This window comes from Bombina bombina, chromosome 2 (genome assembly GCF_027579735.1).
Source record: "Bombina bombina isolate aBomBom1 chromosome 2, aBomBom1.pri, whole genome shotgun sequence".
Lineage (NCBI taxonomy): Eukaryota > Metazoa > Chordata > Amphibia > Anura > Bombinatoridae > Bombina > Bombina bombina.
Window position 1 is genome coordinate 929,918,454 of NC_069500.1, and position 16,314 is coordinate 929,934,767.

General features: G+C 37.4%; 1 protein-coding gene across 1 annotated transcript in view; it reads left to right on the forward strand.

Moving 5' to 3' along the window:
• LOC128648114 (17-beta-hydroxysteroid dehydrogenase 13-like) overlaps positions 1 to 16,314 on the forward strand; it is a 186,142-nt gene that overhangs the window by 71,553 nt on the left and 98,275 nt on the right. The window contains 3 exon segments of the mRNA XM_053700773.1: positions 448 to 551; positions 7,600 to 7,731; positions 14,320 to 14,426. Coding sequence (XP_053556748.1) covers positions 448 to 551; positions 7,600 to 7,731; positions 14,320 to 14,426 — 343 coding nt within the window.

Below are 16,314 nucleotides of genomic sequence, written 5' to 3' on the forward strand. Positions count from 1 at the left end.
CAAAAATATTTTTTTCCAGCACATGGTATTGACATCAGTATTAAATGTCAATAACACAATACACAAAATAGCTATATATTTCTCTTTTTAGAAAGTTTACTTACACTGGCTGTGTTGGGGGTGGCCCCCCTAATTCACAATAGGTGTTAACAAACATAATTTGTAAGGCAATTTATTTTTTATATATCTTTTACGCTAGCAGGACAAGGAGAGATAAATGAGGATGAAGGAAGATTTCAAATATTAAAAGCAAAGTTAACTGGTAGAATATGATGACCCACCACCAGAATCAACATCAACCATTGATATTTATCTTTGTCGCGATCTTTGTCAGAGCCAATTAGTGAGGTGTAGTTTTAACCATATTTGCCAAAAGTCCAAACATGAACCCAAGCCTAATTTTACTGAATGAGTTACTAAATTTCTGGGTATACTTTTTACAGCAAGGTGTGAAAGAAACAGCTGATGAATGCAGAAAATTGGGAGCAACAGTCCATGTATACGTGGTGGACTGTAGTAAGCGGCAGGATATTTACAGTGCTGCTGAAAAGGTGGGTATATATATTGTTGTGGTTTTATTTACTGTAAGAAATATATTCTGTGAGATGAGCACACATCACCTGTACTGATAAAGTAATTATAGGCTATTTAATCATTATTTTTCCATATGATATATATTACAAAGAGGTAATTGTTTATCGTTCTTATAAACTGAACTAGAACACTTACAGTACATTAGAGGGGCATGGAAGACAAAATTACATTTTCTAAATTTATATAAAAACAACTTTCCAACTGAGTTCTGTTATCACATTTCTCTTGCTTTGTTGAAGTGGTCTCCTTTCCATGATAGTATATGAAAGTAAGTTACGGAGCGTACAGCTCTATTTACAATCTTATACTTACAGAGCTACATTATAACACTGCTCAAGTTACATTAATAGTGCATCTATTCTTGTGCTCCCACTACAAGTTGAAAGCAAAAAGGTATCGCTCAAGCGCAACACATAACTAACAACTTGTAATATAAGCAATGTTTAGATCGCCAACGCTATCCATTAAAACTATAGGATGTTGGCCGCATTATATATTCTCTGGTAATTCTGTGTTACCATGGATTTGTAATACCAGATTGCACTCTAATTGTCGCTCTGTCCCACAATATTGATAGTGTATCCTGTGCTATCAATAGTGCCCCACTTGTAATCTGGGCCATAGTGCGCAAGACACATGCCTATCTCAGTATGCTTATGTGGAAAGAAACTGTTTCAACAAAGGATACCTAGAGAAAGAGGGAAATGTGATACTGGATATTTTTTAATATTGTACGAATCATGAAAGATTAACTTTGGCTTCCATGTCCCTTTAACTAGAAAAATTTCTTGGTTGACTGTAATTTTTCTAGAGAGGTGCCAGAACCCAATGTTGCCCAAAAGTCAATAGTATTATATAAACATTATGCAAGTCTACAAATGATATTTTATGTTAAACCTGTCTACCACCTTTTGTTTACTGAAAGCTCACTAAATTAGGCTTCGGAAAAAAAAATACATTTATGAAAGCTTAAAGGGACACTGAACTTAAATTTTATCTTTCAGGATTCAGATAGAGGCTGCAATTTTAAACAACTTTCTAATTTACTCCTATTATCAATTTTTCTTCATTCTCTTGCTATCTTTATTTGAAAAGCAAGACCGGCCCATTTTTGGTTCACAACCTGGGTTGTGCTTGCTGATTGGTCGCTAAATGCTGTCCAGGGTTCTGAACCAAATATGTGCTGGCTCCTTAGCTTAGATGCCTTCTTTTTCAAATAAAGATAACAAATGAATGAAGAAAAAATGATAACAGAAGTAAATTAGAAAGTTGCTTAAAATTGCATGTTCTATCTGAATCATGAAAGAAAACATTTGGGTTTAGTATCCCTTTAACATCTAACTTCAATAATAAAAAACAAAACATAACTGGGATTGTAAAATTATTAAAGTCATTGTTTTAAGCCAGGGATGGCCAACTGGCGGCCAATGGGCCATGTGTGGCTCTATGCACTAGTTGTTGCAGGACTAAAAATGTGTGCTTTGAGGGATTTTAATTGGTGGGCAAACAAGGTGGCCACAACTCAAAAGAACCCCTCTGGAGGGAAGAAAAACAGACAGAGTGTACTCAGCAAGCTTACTTAAATCTAGCCACAAATATATTATCATTTGTGTGTTTAATATACATTTATAGTTTTAGATGTTATCTCACAGCGCTCATGCTAATCCCAAAGAAGCTTTGAGATAATGGGGTACCTAGCTGCCCCTGAAAGACATGTGTGGTAGTTGGATATCAAAAAGCGCCTAACTAAAGGCTATGGGAAGTGGGTCTAGGTGACGGATATTTCTATCTGTCTATAAATGATGATTTCACTTATAAAAGTGACCGATGTAGAATTGTCCAATTTGCTATACTACATCTATAAGTGACCAGTGCAAAGTGGCTATGTTAGACAAATTTGGCTGGTTTATTTGACAATTACAATATTAAATATAAACAATCTAGTTAAACATGGATCCATGTAGTAAAAGCATTTAAGACTGACTAAGAGGCCGAAACGCGTTGACAGCAACTGGTGAGCAACATTTCAATATTTTTATCACATTTGTAGCATTATTGCACTATGTCATTTTTGTTGTTTGCAGGTTTTATATAAGGATTGAGTCTATATCACAGACCGAATACCCCATGAATAAAACACAAACAGCAATCACCTACTAAGGAGCTTCCCAGAGGGAGGATTTCCATCAGCCACTATTTACTTTATTACACAGTGAACACAATTTATTGGATACAATTTTATTGGATATAATTTATTGGATATTGGATCACAATTTTTATTATTATTATTTTTGGACACTCCACATTCACAAATGTTTTTTGGAAATTAGAGCACTAAGACACTTTTTGATAATTTTTGAATATTTTGGATTTTTAACTATCTAGATAGTTATTTTTTATCACAGGACATTATTTTTTCACATTTTTTCACTTCAAGAAGAGGATAAAACTAGGAACTGTACAATCAATCTCACGACCCTAACCGGTTGGTGATATTACATACTCAATTCCTGTAATTTTAATCAGAACATTTGTCAACTTATTGTGATTTTAATATGATTTTAATATGATTATTGATCGTCATTTTTAAATGCTTTTACTACATGGATCCATGTTTAACTAGATTGTTTATATTTAATATTGTAATTGTCAAATAAACCAGCCAAATTTGTCTAACATAGCCACTTTGCACTGGTCACTTATAGATGTAGTATAGCAAATTGGACAATTCTACATCGGTCACTTTTATAAGTGAAATCATCATTTATAGACAGATAGAAATATCCGTCACCTAGACCCACTTCCCATAGCCTTTAGTTAGGCGCTTTTTGATATCCAACTACCACATAATATACATTTATATACAGCCTTTAAGGTTTCTAAACTATTGATCTCTGGCCACCATGTGTTAGGAAGTTGACCATCACTATAGTAACCTATCCTTTAACAGTAATCTTTCCATTTATTTTGAAGCATTCTCACTTTCTCATATTTGTAAATATGTGTTATAAAGATTGCCATGAACAAAATACATGCAAGTATATAAATAATAGGACAAATCTAAAATATATATAATAAAATTCATCCATATCCTTGCAACATAAACAGAAACATACGCCTAGATTTAGAGTTTTGTCGGTAAAGACCCGCGGTGCTAACGCTCCTTTTTTTCCAGCGCACCCTTAAGACAACGCTGTTATTTAGAGTTGTCTGAATGGCTGCATTAGCCTAAGAAAAGGGAGCGTAGAGCAGAATTTAGCTCCACTTCAACCCTCAATACCAACGTTGCCTACGGTAGCGGTAAGCTTGTTAAAACGTGCTCGTGCACAATATCCCCAAAGCAGCGTTCAGCTCCTAACGCAGCCCCATTGTTTCCTATGGGGAAACACATTTATGTCTACACCTAGCACCCTAACATGAACCCCGAGTCTAAACACCCCTAACCTTACATTTATTAACCCCTAATCTGCCGCCCCCACTATCGCTGACACCTACATTATATTATTAACCCATAATCTGCCGCTCCGGACACCGCCGCAACCTACATTATAGCTATGAACCCCTAATCTGCTGCCCCTAACATCGCCGACACCTATATTATATTTATTACCCCTAATCTGCCCCCCCAACGTTGCCGCCACCTACCTACAATTATTAACCCCTAATCTACCGCACCCAACGTCGCCGCTACTATAATAAAGTTATTAACCCCTAAACCTAAGTCTAACCCTAACCCTAACACCCCCCTAAGTTAAATATAATTTAAATTTAACTAAATAAATTTACTATCATTAAATAAATTAATCCTATTTAAAACTAAATACTTACCTATATAATAAACCCTAATATAGCTACAATATAAATAATAATTACATTGTAGCTATTTTAGCATTTATATTTATTTTACAGGCAACTTTGTATTTATTTGAACTAGGTACAATAGCTATTAAATAGTTAATAACTATTTAATAGTTACCTAGTTAAAATAATTACAAAATTACCTGTAAAATAAATCCTAACCTAAGTAACAAATACACCTAACACTACACTATCAATAAATTAATTAAATAAATTAACTACAATTAGCTAAACTAAAATACAATTAAATAAACTAACCTATAATACAAAAAAAACACACTAAATTACAGAAAATAAAACATTTTTACAAGAAGTTTAAACTAATTACACCTAATCTAAGCCCCCTAATAAAATTAAAAAAAAACAAAATAATAAAATGCCCTACCCTATTCTAAATTACAAAGTAATCAGCTCTTTTACCAGCCCTTAAAAGGGCTTTTTGCGGGGCATTGCCCCAAAGTAATCAGCTCTTTTACCTGTAAAAAAAATACAACCCCCCCAACATTAAAACCCACCACCCACATACCCCTACTCTAACTCACCCAAACCCCCCTTAAATAAACCTAACACTAACCCCCTGAAGATCTCCCTACCTTGAGTCATCTTCACCCAGCCGAGCCAAATTCTTCATCTAAGCGGAGCAAGAAGAGGTCCTCCTTCTGCTAGAAGTCTTCATCCAAGTGGGGCAAGAAGAGGTCCTCCATCCGGTAGAAGTCTTCATCCAAGCGGCGTCTTCTATCTTCATCCATCCGGAGCGGAGCCATCTTCCATACAGCCGACGCTGAGCCATCCTCTTCAACCGACAGACTAACGACGAATGACACTTCCTTTAAGGGACGTCATCCAAGATAGGAGTCTATCAGCCAATCAGAATTAAGGTAGGAAAAATCTGATTGGCTGATTCAATCAGCCAATCATATTGAAGTTCAATCCGATTGGCTGATCCAATCAGCCAATCGGATTGACCTCGCATTCTATTGGCTGAATGGAACAGCCAATAGAATGAGAGGTCAATCCGATTGGCTGATTGGATCAGCGAATCGGATTGAACGTCAATCTGATTGGCTGATTGAATCAGCCAATCAGATTTTTCCTACCTTAATTCCGATTGGCTGATAGAATCCCATCAGCTAATCGGAATTCGAGGGACGCCATCTTGGATGATGGCCCTTAAAGGAACTGTCATTCGTCATTAGTCCGTCGGTTGAAGAGGATGGCTCTGCTCCGCTCCGGATGGATGAAGATAGAAGACGCCGCTTGAATGAAGACTTCTACCGGATGGAGGACCTCTTCTTGCCCCGCTTGGATGAAGAATTTGTCTCGGTGAAGACGACTCAAGGTAGGGAGATCTTCAGGGGGTTAGTGTTAGGTTTATTTAAGGGGGGTTTGGGTGGATTAGAGTAGGGATATGTGGGTGGTGGGTTTTAATGTTGGGGGGGTTGTATTTTTTTTTACAGGTAAAAGAGCTGATTACTTTGGGGCAATGCCCCGCAAAAAGCCCTTTTAAGGGCTGGTAAAAGAGCTGATTACTTTGTAATTTAGAATAGGGTAGGGCATTTTATTATTTTGGGGGGCTTTTTTATTTTATTAGGGGGCTTAGATTAGGTGTAATTAGGTTAAACTTCTTGTAATTTTTTTTCTGTAATTTGGTGTTTGTTTTTTGTATTATAGATTAGTTTATTTAATTGTATTTTAGTTTAGCTAATTGTAGTTCATTTATTTAATTAATTTATTGATAGTGTAGTTTAGGTGTATTTGTAACTTAGGTTAGGATTTATTTTACAGGTAATTTTGTAATTATTTTAAATAGGTAGCTATTAAATAGTTATTAACTATTTAATAGCTATTGTACCTAGTTCAAATAAATACAAAGTTGCCTGTAAAATAAATATAAATACTAAAATAGCTACAATGTAATTATGATTTATATTGTAGCTATATTAGGGTTTATTTTATAGGTAAGTATTTAGTTTTAAATAGGATTAATTTATTTAATTATAGTAAATTTATTTAGTTAAATTTAAATTATATTTAACTTAGGGGGGAGTTAGGGTTAGGGTTAGACTTAGGTTTAGGGGTTAATAACTTTATTATAGTAGCAGCGACGGTGGGGGCGGCAGGTTAGGGGTTAATATTTGTAGGTAGGTGGCTGCGATGTTAGGGAGGGCAGATTAGGGGTTAATACAATTTATTATATTGTTTGCGAGGCGGGAGTACGGCGGTTTAGGGGTTAATACATTTATTATAGTGGCAGCGGGGTCCGGTCGGCAGATTAGGGGTTAATAAGTGTAGGTAGGTGGCGGCGACGTTGGGGGGGGGGGCAGATTTTGGGGTAATAAATATAATATAGGTGTCTGCGATGTAAGGGGCAGCAGATTAGGGGTTCATAGGGATAATGTAGGTTGGGGCGGTGTCCGGAGCGGCAGATTAGGGGTTAAAAAATTTTATTATAAGGTTTGCGATGTGGGGGGGGGCTCGGTTTAGGGGTTCATAGGTAGTTTATGGGTGTTAGTGTACTGTATAGCTCAGTAGTTAAGAGCTTTATGTTCCCGCGTTAGCCCATAAAGCTCTTAACTACTGACTTTTTTTGACGGTAGGAGTCTTGTCGGTAGAGGCTCTACCGCTCACTTCTTCCAAGACGCGTAATACCAGCGTTAGGCAAATCCCATTGAAAAGATAGGAAACGCAATTGACGTAAGGAGATCTGCGGTAGCCTCGAGTTGCGGAAAGAAAGTGAGCGGTAGACCCTTTCCTGCCTGACTCTAAATACCAGCGGGCGTTAAAAAGCAGCGTTAGGACCCCTTAACGCTGCTTTTGACGGCTAACTCCAAACTCTAAATCTAGGCGATAGTTTATTTAGCACAATCTCTTCAATACAATGAGATGTTTTTGGTAAGTATATAAAACTCCAATTCCCCTCAGCATACATACATACATACATATTTGTACAGATGCGGATGTTTAAGATAGGAAGATAAATCATTTCTGTCCCAAAGGTGAACAAGTGCCTTAAAATGTAAATGTTTCCGTTTTTTGGGGCCAATGGTGTCCATTTACTTTTCTAAGATAGGGAATTACCCAATGCTTTACTTTTTTCTTTCTTCGCATATACATACATATAATACTGATTTCTTTTACCTGACTTAGGTGAAACAAGAGGTTGGAGATGTTTATATCTTGATAAATAATGCAGGAGTGGTGTTTGGTACAGAATTTCTTCAGCTCCAAGATCATCAGATTGAAAAGACTTTTCATGTCAACATTCTTGCTCATTTCTGGGTAATATCAGTTTTTGCATAAAAATATGTTTTTAAACAGCATGTATTTGTGGTTTTCCAAAAAGTAAAATAAGAAAGCGAGTAACAGAATTAGCATGTAGAACTTACCAATTTGTTACTTGTTCCACTGATCTCTAAACAGCAACTGGCAAATGGGTCTACTCACATGGGTGTGAAATTGTACCGACTTTAAATCAACCTGTGTTAAGTTGGCTGAAATAGCCAACTTGAAAGAAAATCACTAAGGCTGAGTTTACATTTCATACATTAAAATCATACCCAAAAAAAAAGCATTATTATATTTGGCTGGTGTAAAGTACTTCCATTTTGCAGTCTTACATATTTTCCAATTCTATTTTTACGAGCACCTGATAATTATTTCAGATGTAGGGGCCGAATTATCAATGTATGGACGGACATGATCCGCTGTAGTGCGCCGATCATGTCCGCCGCACATCGATAAATGCCTATAGCATACGCTGGTAGCATTTATCATTTCACAAGCATTTCACTAGAAATGCTTATGTAATACCGCCCCCTGCAGATTTGTGGCCAATTGGCTGCTGGCAAGGGGTGTCAATAAACCCAATTGTATGCGATCGGGTGGATTGCTGTCCGCCGCCTCAGAGGTTGCGGACGAGTTAAGGAGCAGCGAAGGCTCGCGCGGAAACAGATGCATTGGGGCCGATTCACTGGTTGATAACTCGGCCCCTTAGTAATCATACTCCTACTTAGGTTTAACATTTTTGCAAATATGTAATTTTAACACAAACTTTTGCACCCCAGAAATAGTTGCTTAGCAACTCTTATGCTATGGTATAAAGAACTGTGCATGTGGTCTTCATCAGTGATCAACTGAACCACAGAAGAAACACAAATATATTTAAAAATTAATTAAGAAAATATTTCATTTACATTCCTCAAACTCCTATGTTTAGTCAAAATATTATTCTTCATTTTATGCAATAGCATATTTATAAAATCGTTATTAGTTTAATATATAATAATATATCATAATTAAATATTTAATATATTTTATATGTAGATGTTTACATACATTTTATATCTAAAATATTATATGAAACAATGTTTCTATGGGGCCGAATTATTAAGCTCCAAATTGAGCTTGATGACCCTTGTTTGGAAACAGAAGTTAGGAAGCCGCAATTTAAAGAACGCTGCTCCATAACGTGTCCGCCTTCTCTGAGGCAGCGGACAGAAATCAACCCGATTGAATATGATTGGGTTGATTGACACCCCCTGCTAGAGGCTGATTGGCCGCGACTCTGCAGAGGGCGGTATTGCACAAGCAGTTCTGGTGAACTGCTTGTGCAATGATAAATGCCAACAGCGTATGCTGATGTGCAGCGGACATGATACGCTTCATCGTATCAAGTCCACTCGCATTTTGATAAATATGCCCCTATGTGTGCACATACATACTGTATACATATACACATACACACATGCCAATTCACATACAATACGATACATATATATCAAAGTCAATTTGTATACAAAGTAAACAAAAGGGGCACTATACTACACACAATAATTTGAATAAAAGAAAAATCCCTGTGTCTGATCCAGAAGAATAATCAAAGTCACCAGGGCAGCTCCTCTTAAGGTGTGGGAAAACCAAGTAGTACATTGCAAATGTGTCACAATCTCATAGCTGTGTCAGATGGGATTGTGAGACATTTTCAGTGTACTGTTTGTGGAAAGTGTCTGCTGGATTTCGTCTGATTGCTTCTGGCCGGATATTGGAGACTCTCGTGTCTAAGGAGAAATTCCCCTGGAGGTTGTTGCTGGGAGCATCAACCAGCTGGTGGCTTTAACATCCAGCCTGCCTATTTGCACTATTCATCTATATAGTGACATCTTACTTGTGAGTGCACCCATTTGGGATTTTTTTTTATTTGTTTCATAAATCACATTCTCCCAAATTTATTAAAGCTTCTACATTAAATACGGTGTAACTTTATTGTGTAACTGAATTTACATCAAGAGAAAAATCTAAAATGGCATCCCAAACTTGCCACGAATGTGATACAGCCCAAATTTTGGATGTCAGTGTTATTACGGTTTATATATAGGGGCCGATTTATCAAGCTCCGTATAACCAACACTTATATTAATACACTTTTTACCTCTGTGATGATCTTGTTTCTAAGCCTCTGCAGACTGCCCCCTTATATCAGTTATTTTGACAGATATGCATTTTAGCCAATCAGTGCTGGCTCTTAAATAGCTCCACTAGAGTGAGCACACTGTTATCTATATGACACACGTGAACTAGCGGTGTATAACTGTCAAAAACTGTCAACGTTAAGAGGCAGTTCAACGACTTAGAAATTAGCATATGAGCCTACCTCGGTTTAGCTTTCCACAAAGAATACCAAGAGAGCAAAGCAAATTTGATGATAAAAGTAAATTGGAAAATTGTTTAAAATTCCATGCCCTATCTGAATCATGAAAGTTTAATTTTGACTAGACTGTCCCTTTAAAGACAGAATACTAGCTTACTGCTTCGTCCCTAAATAGTTCTTGCATATTTTGGAGCTTTGCTTTGGGTCATTGTCCTGTTGTAGGAGGAAATTGGCTCCAATCAAATGCCGTCCACAGGGTATGGCATGGCATCGCAAAATGGGACGATAGCCTTTCTTCTTCAAGGTCCCTTTTACCACCACCAAAGCACCCCCAGACCATCACATTAGCTCCAGATGGCATCAAGCTCTCCTTCAGCATTTTTACATTTGGGGGCATATTTATTAAGCTCTGTATGGAGCTTGATGCCCCGTGTTTCTGGGGAGCCTTCAGGCTCGCTGGAAACACAAGTTATGAAGCAGCGGTCTAAAGACAAGAAGTACTGGTGCAGAGCGTATGCTGTCGGCATTTATCGATGTGCAGCGGACATGATCCGCAATATCGGATCATGTCTGCTTGCACAATGATAATTCGGCCCCTTGGTCTGCTGCTCACAAATGTTCTTCATTGTGATCCAAAAACCTCAAACTTAGATTTGTCTGTCCATAACACTTTTTTCAATCTTCCTTTCTTTCAAAAAACAAAGGCCTAGATTACGAGTTGTGCGTTACGGTTTAAAAGCAGCGTTGGCCGGTCCCAATGCTGCTTTTTAATGCCCGCTGGTATTACGAGTCTTGGAGGTGTAACGCATACTTTTTTGGTCAGACTCGGAAATACCGCAAATCCACTTACGTCAATTGCGTATCCTAGATTTTCAATGGGACTTGCATAGCGCCGGTATTACGAGTCTGACAAAAAGTGAGCGGTAGACCCTCTCCTGTCAAGCCTGGTACCGCATTTTTAAAAGTCAGTAGTTAACTGTTTTACACTACAACGCCGTAGCATAAAACTCTTAACTAAAGTGCTAAAAAGTACACTAACACCCATAAACTACCTATTAACCCCTAAACTGAGCCCCCCCCACATTGCAAACACTAAAATAAATATTTTAACCCCTAATCTGCCGAACCCGATATCGCTGTCACTATAATAAATATATTAATCCCTAAACCGCTGCGCTCCCGCATCACAAACACTAGTTAAATATGATTAACCCCTAATCTGCCGTCCCTAACATCGCCGCCACCTACCTACATTTATTAACCCCTAATCTGCCGCCCCAACGTCGCCGCCACTATATTAAATGTATTAACCCCTAAACCTAAGTCTAACACTAACCCCCCTAACTTAAATATAATTACAATAAATCTAAATAAAATTACTACAATTAACTAAATAATTCCTATTTAAAACTAAATACTTACCTATAAAATAAACCCTAAGCTAGCTATCTTAGGGTTTATTTTTATTTTACAGGCAAGTTTGTATTTATTTTAACTAGGTACAATAGTTATTAAATAGTTATTAACTATTTAATAACTACTAGTTAAAATAAAGACAAATTTACCTGTAAAATAAAACCTAACCTGTTACAATTACACCTAACACTACACTATAATTAAATAAATTAATTAAATTAAATACAATTAATTACAATTAAATAAAATTGTCTAAAGTATGAAACCCCCCACTAAATTACATAAAATAATAAACAAATTACAAGATTGTTAAACTAATTACACCTAATCTAATACCCCTAAAAAATAAAACAGCCCCCCAAAATAAAAAAGCCCTACCCTACACTAAATTACAAATAGCCCTAAAAAGGGCCTTTTGCGGGGCATTGACCGAAAGTAATCAGCCCTTTTAACTGTAAATAAAAAATACAAATACCCCCCAACATTAAAACCCACCACCCACACAACCAACCCTACTCTAACCCACACAATCCCCCCTTAAAAAAAACTAACACTAACCCCCTGAAGATCACCTTACCGGGAGACGTCTTCACCCAACCGGGCTGAAGTCCTCAACGAAGCCGGGAGAAGTCTTCATCCAACCGGGCAGAAGTGGTCCTCCAGACCGGCAGAAGTCTTCATCCAGACAGCATCTTCTATCTTCATCCATCCTGCACGGAGCGGGTCCATCTTCAAAACATCCGACGCGGAGCATCCTCTTCTTTACACAGCCGACGACTGAATGAAGGTTCCTTTAAATGACATCATCCAAGATGGCGTCCCTTCAATTCCGATTGGCTGATAGAAATCAGCCAATCGGAATTAAGATAGATAAAATCCTATTGGCTGATGCAATCAGCCAATAGAATTAAAGTTCAATCCTATTGGCTGATTCAATCAGCCAATAGAATTGAGCTGGCATTCTATTGGCTGTTCCAATCAGCCAATAGAATGCCAGTTCAATCCTATTGGCTGATTGCATCAGCCAATAGGATTTTTTTCTACCTTAATTCCGATTGGCTGATAGAATTCTATCAGCCAATCGAAATTGAAGGGACGCCATCTTGGATAACGTCATTTAAAGGAACCTTCATTCAGTCGTCGGCCGTGGAAAGAAGAGGATGGATGAAGATAGAAGATGCCATCTGAATGAAGACTTCTGCCCGTCTGGAGGACCCCTTCTGCCCGTCTGGAGGACCACTTCTGCCCGGTTGGGTGAAGACGTCTCCCGGTAAGGTGATCTTCAAGGGGCTAGTGTTAGTTTTTTTTAAGGGGGTATTGGGTGGGTTTTAGAGTAGGGTTGGTTGTGTGGGTGGTGGGTTTTAATGTTGGGGGGAATTGTAATTTTTTTTCAGGTAAAAGAGCTGATTGCTTTGGGGCAATGCCCTGCAAAAGGCCCTTTTAAGGGCTATTTGTAATTTAGTGTAGGGTAGGGTTTTTTTTATTTTGGGAGGGCTTTTTATTTTGTTAGGGGGATTAGATTAGGTGTAATTAGTTTAAAAATCTTGTAATTTCTTTATTATTTTCTGTAATTTAGTGTTTGTTTGTTTTGTACTTTAGATAATTTTATTTAATTGCAATTAATTGTATTTAATTTAGGTAATTAATTTAATTGTAGTGTAGTGTTAGGTGTAATTGTAACTTAGGTTAGGTTTTATTTTACAGGTAAATGTGTCTTTATTTTAACTAGGTAATTATTAAATAGTTAATAACTATTCTACCTAGTTAAAATAAATACAAACTTGCCTGTAAAATAAAAATAAACCCTAAGATAGCTACAATGTAACTATTAGTTATATTGTAGCTATCTTAGGGTTTATTTTACAGGTAAGTATTTAGTTTTAAATAGGAATAATGTCGTTAATGATAGTAATTTTATTTAGATTTATTTAAATTATATTTAAGTTAGGGGGGTTAGGGTTAGACTTAGGTTTAAGGGTTAATATGTTTATTATAGTGGTGGCGACGTTGGGGGCGACAGATTAGGGGTTAATAAGTGTAGTTAGGTTGCGGCAACATTGGGGTCGGCAGATTAGGGGTTAATAAATATAATGTAGGTGTCGGCGATGTTGGGGGCAGCAGATTAGGGGTTCATAAGTATAATGTAGGTGTCAGCGGTATCCGGAGCAGCAGATTAGGGGTTAATAATATAATGTAGGTATCAGCGATGTCGGGGGCGGCAGATTAGGGGTTAATAAGTGTAAGATTAGGGGTGTTTAAACTCGGGGTTCATGTTAGGGTGTTAGGTATAGACATAAATGTATTTCCCCATAGGAATCAATGGGGCTGCGTTAGGAGCTTTACGCTGCTTTTTTGCAGGTGTTTTTTTTTCAGCCTGCTCTCCCCCATTGATTCCTATGGGGAAATCGTGCACAAGCACGTTTTAACAGCTCACCGCTAACGTAAGTAGCCCTGGTATTGAGGTGAGATGTGGAGCAAAATTTTGCTCTTCGCTCACTTTTTTGCGGTTAAGCTGGGTTTGTAAAAACCTGTAATACCAGCGCTGTCTGTAAGTGAGCGGTGAGCATAAACTGCTCGTTAGCACGGCACAGCCTCTAAAGCAAAACTCGTAATCTAGGCGAAAGAAATTTCTAACTGACCCCAAACTTTTGAACGCCATTGTATGTATGTATATATATATATATATATATATAGATATAGATAGATAGATAGATAGATACACACATACCCATATATAACTTTAATTAATAGGCATTCTCTATGTATTAAGTTTAGTTAAGCAACATACTCTCTTTTTTTATAAGACTACCAAATCGTTTTTGCCTGCAATGATGAAGAAAAACCGGGGACACATTGCTACAGTTGCTTCTATAGCAGGACACGTGGGATTAAGTTACCTGGTAGATTATTGGTAAGTATGTATCCATTTTATTTATTTATTTATTTAATATATTTTAGGTTTTTTGATAACATAATTATGTTAATAAAAATTTGCACTAGTTTATCAGCAAAAGAGTTTTTCATTAAAGGGACATAAAACCCAACATTTTTCTTTCATGATACAGGTAGAACATGTGATTTTAAACAACTTTCCATTTTACTATTGTTATAAAATTTTCTTTGTTTTCTTGCTATCCTTTGTTGAACACCAGGCATGTAAGCTCAGGAGTGTGCACTATATGGCAGCAGTTTTGCAACAATGTTATACATTAGCAAGAGCACTAGATGGCAGCACTATTTCCTGTCATGTAGTTCTTCAGGCATGTGCACACTACCTACCTAGGTATTGCTTCAAAAAGAATAATATGGGAAGAAAGCAAATTTGATAATAGAAGTAAATTGTATTCTCTTTCTGAATAATGAAAGAAAAATTTGGGGTTTCATGTCCCTTTTCCTCCAACTTACATGGTTTAAAGAGTACTTCTTTGGGCAAGATTGATCAATTTTGCGAGCAGACAGGATTCACATGTTGACCAATCAGACTAAACCCAAATTTGTAACTTCCTTCTCCAACCAATATGGGCAGGTTTGTAGAATCTTCAATAGAAATCTGCCTATACCTATAGGTGATAAGCAACTGAGCGGTACTATTGATAAGGGTTGTAGCTACAAATAATGTCTCCCTTGGAAATATGCTTTCTCCCAGTTTTTTAAGAGACAATAAGTCCCAGAGCTCTTGGCTACATCACAATGACACATACAGATGTGGCAGAAGAACATAGACTTCTTGTGACCATGTTCAGGTCTCTAAAAAGTATACCTCTAATTACTCTGGTGAGGAATTTAATACCAAGGGATGCATTAAGTGCAAAAGTCTGTATGTCATCTATTTGATAGAATGCACCCAGTGTCACAAATCCTATATGGGTAGAACTACTAGAGAAGTAGGCACCCGTATTAGGGAACACCTCTCCTATATCTCTAGAGAGAGAGAGCGTGTTCTGCCCTCTCCAGACATTTCCTAGAAATACATAGGAAGGATGTCAGTACATCAAATGGAAAGCGATCGAACAGATCAAAAGATTGCCCAGAGGCGGAGACACATTTTCTGTTCTTTGTAGATATTGGATACACAAAGTCAAGTGTCTATTTCCGTTCGGTTTTAATTCCGAATTTGATATAATAGATTTCTGGCAGAGATAATTGGTTGTGCATGAATAATAATTTTTTACTCGCCCCCTAAAGTCCAAATATATCTCTTGTGGCAAACTGATTCAGCAATTAATTTGATGTTTGGGAGCCAATGCATGGAGGCGGGTGGGCAGCCCATCGCTGGTGCGTGCTCCAGATCCTGTGATGAAAGTGTCAGTGAGCACACAAGGAGGCGGGGACGGGGCTCGGGAGCACACGCGCAGCCATTATACACAAGGAAAGGAGGGAGAGGGGAAAAATTGCTTGGAAAGCAATCCGGGTAGGGTTGCCACCTTTTGCCCAGAAGATTCCTAGACACTTTTTAAATTGGGGCGGAGAGGGTGTGTCAGGGACTGACCCTATCTATTCTTATTCCTACGTTTTAACTAGGAAATATGTGATCACAGCTGTAGATCAATATAAGTTTGTACCACTGAGTTAATTGTTATTGAAATTGAGAGTTCAATAGCTACATTACCCAGTGGAATTGATACAGAGAATAATAGCAGATTGTAACGAATATGGAATTACAATCTGGTTTAGAAGCAGTAATTTAGGCAGTCTTTGTATAAGTATACAATTGCGAGTATGGCTCTCAAGGAGTAAGTTAAGACAGAAAGTTAGGACTCCTCTTATTTAGTCACCCCTTCTTATTCTGTGATGATCAA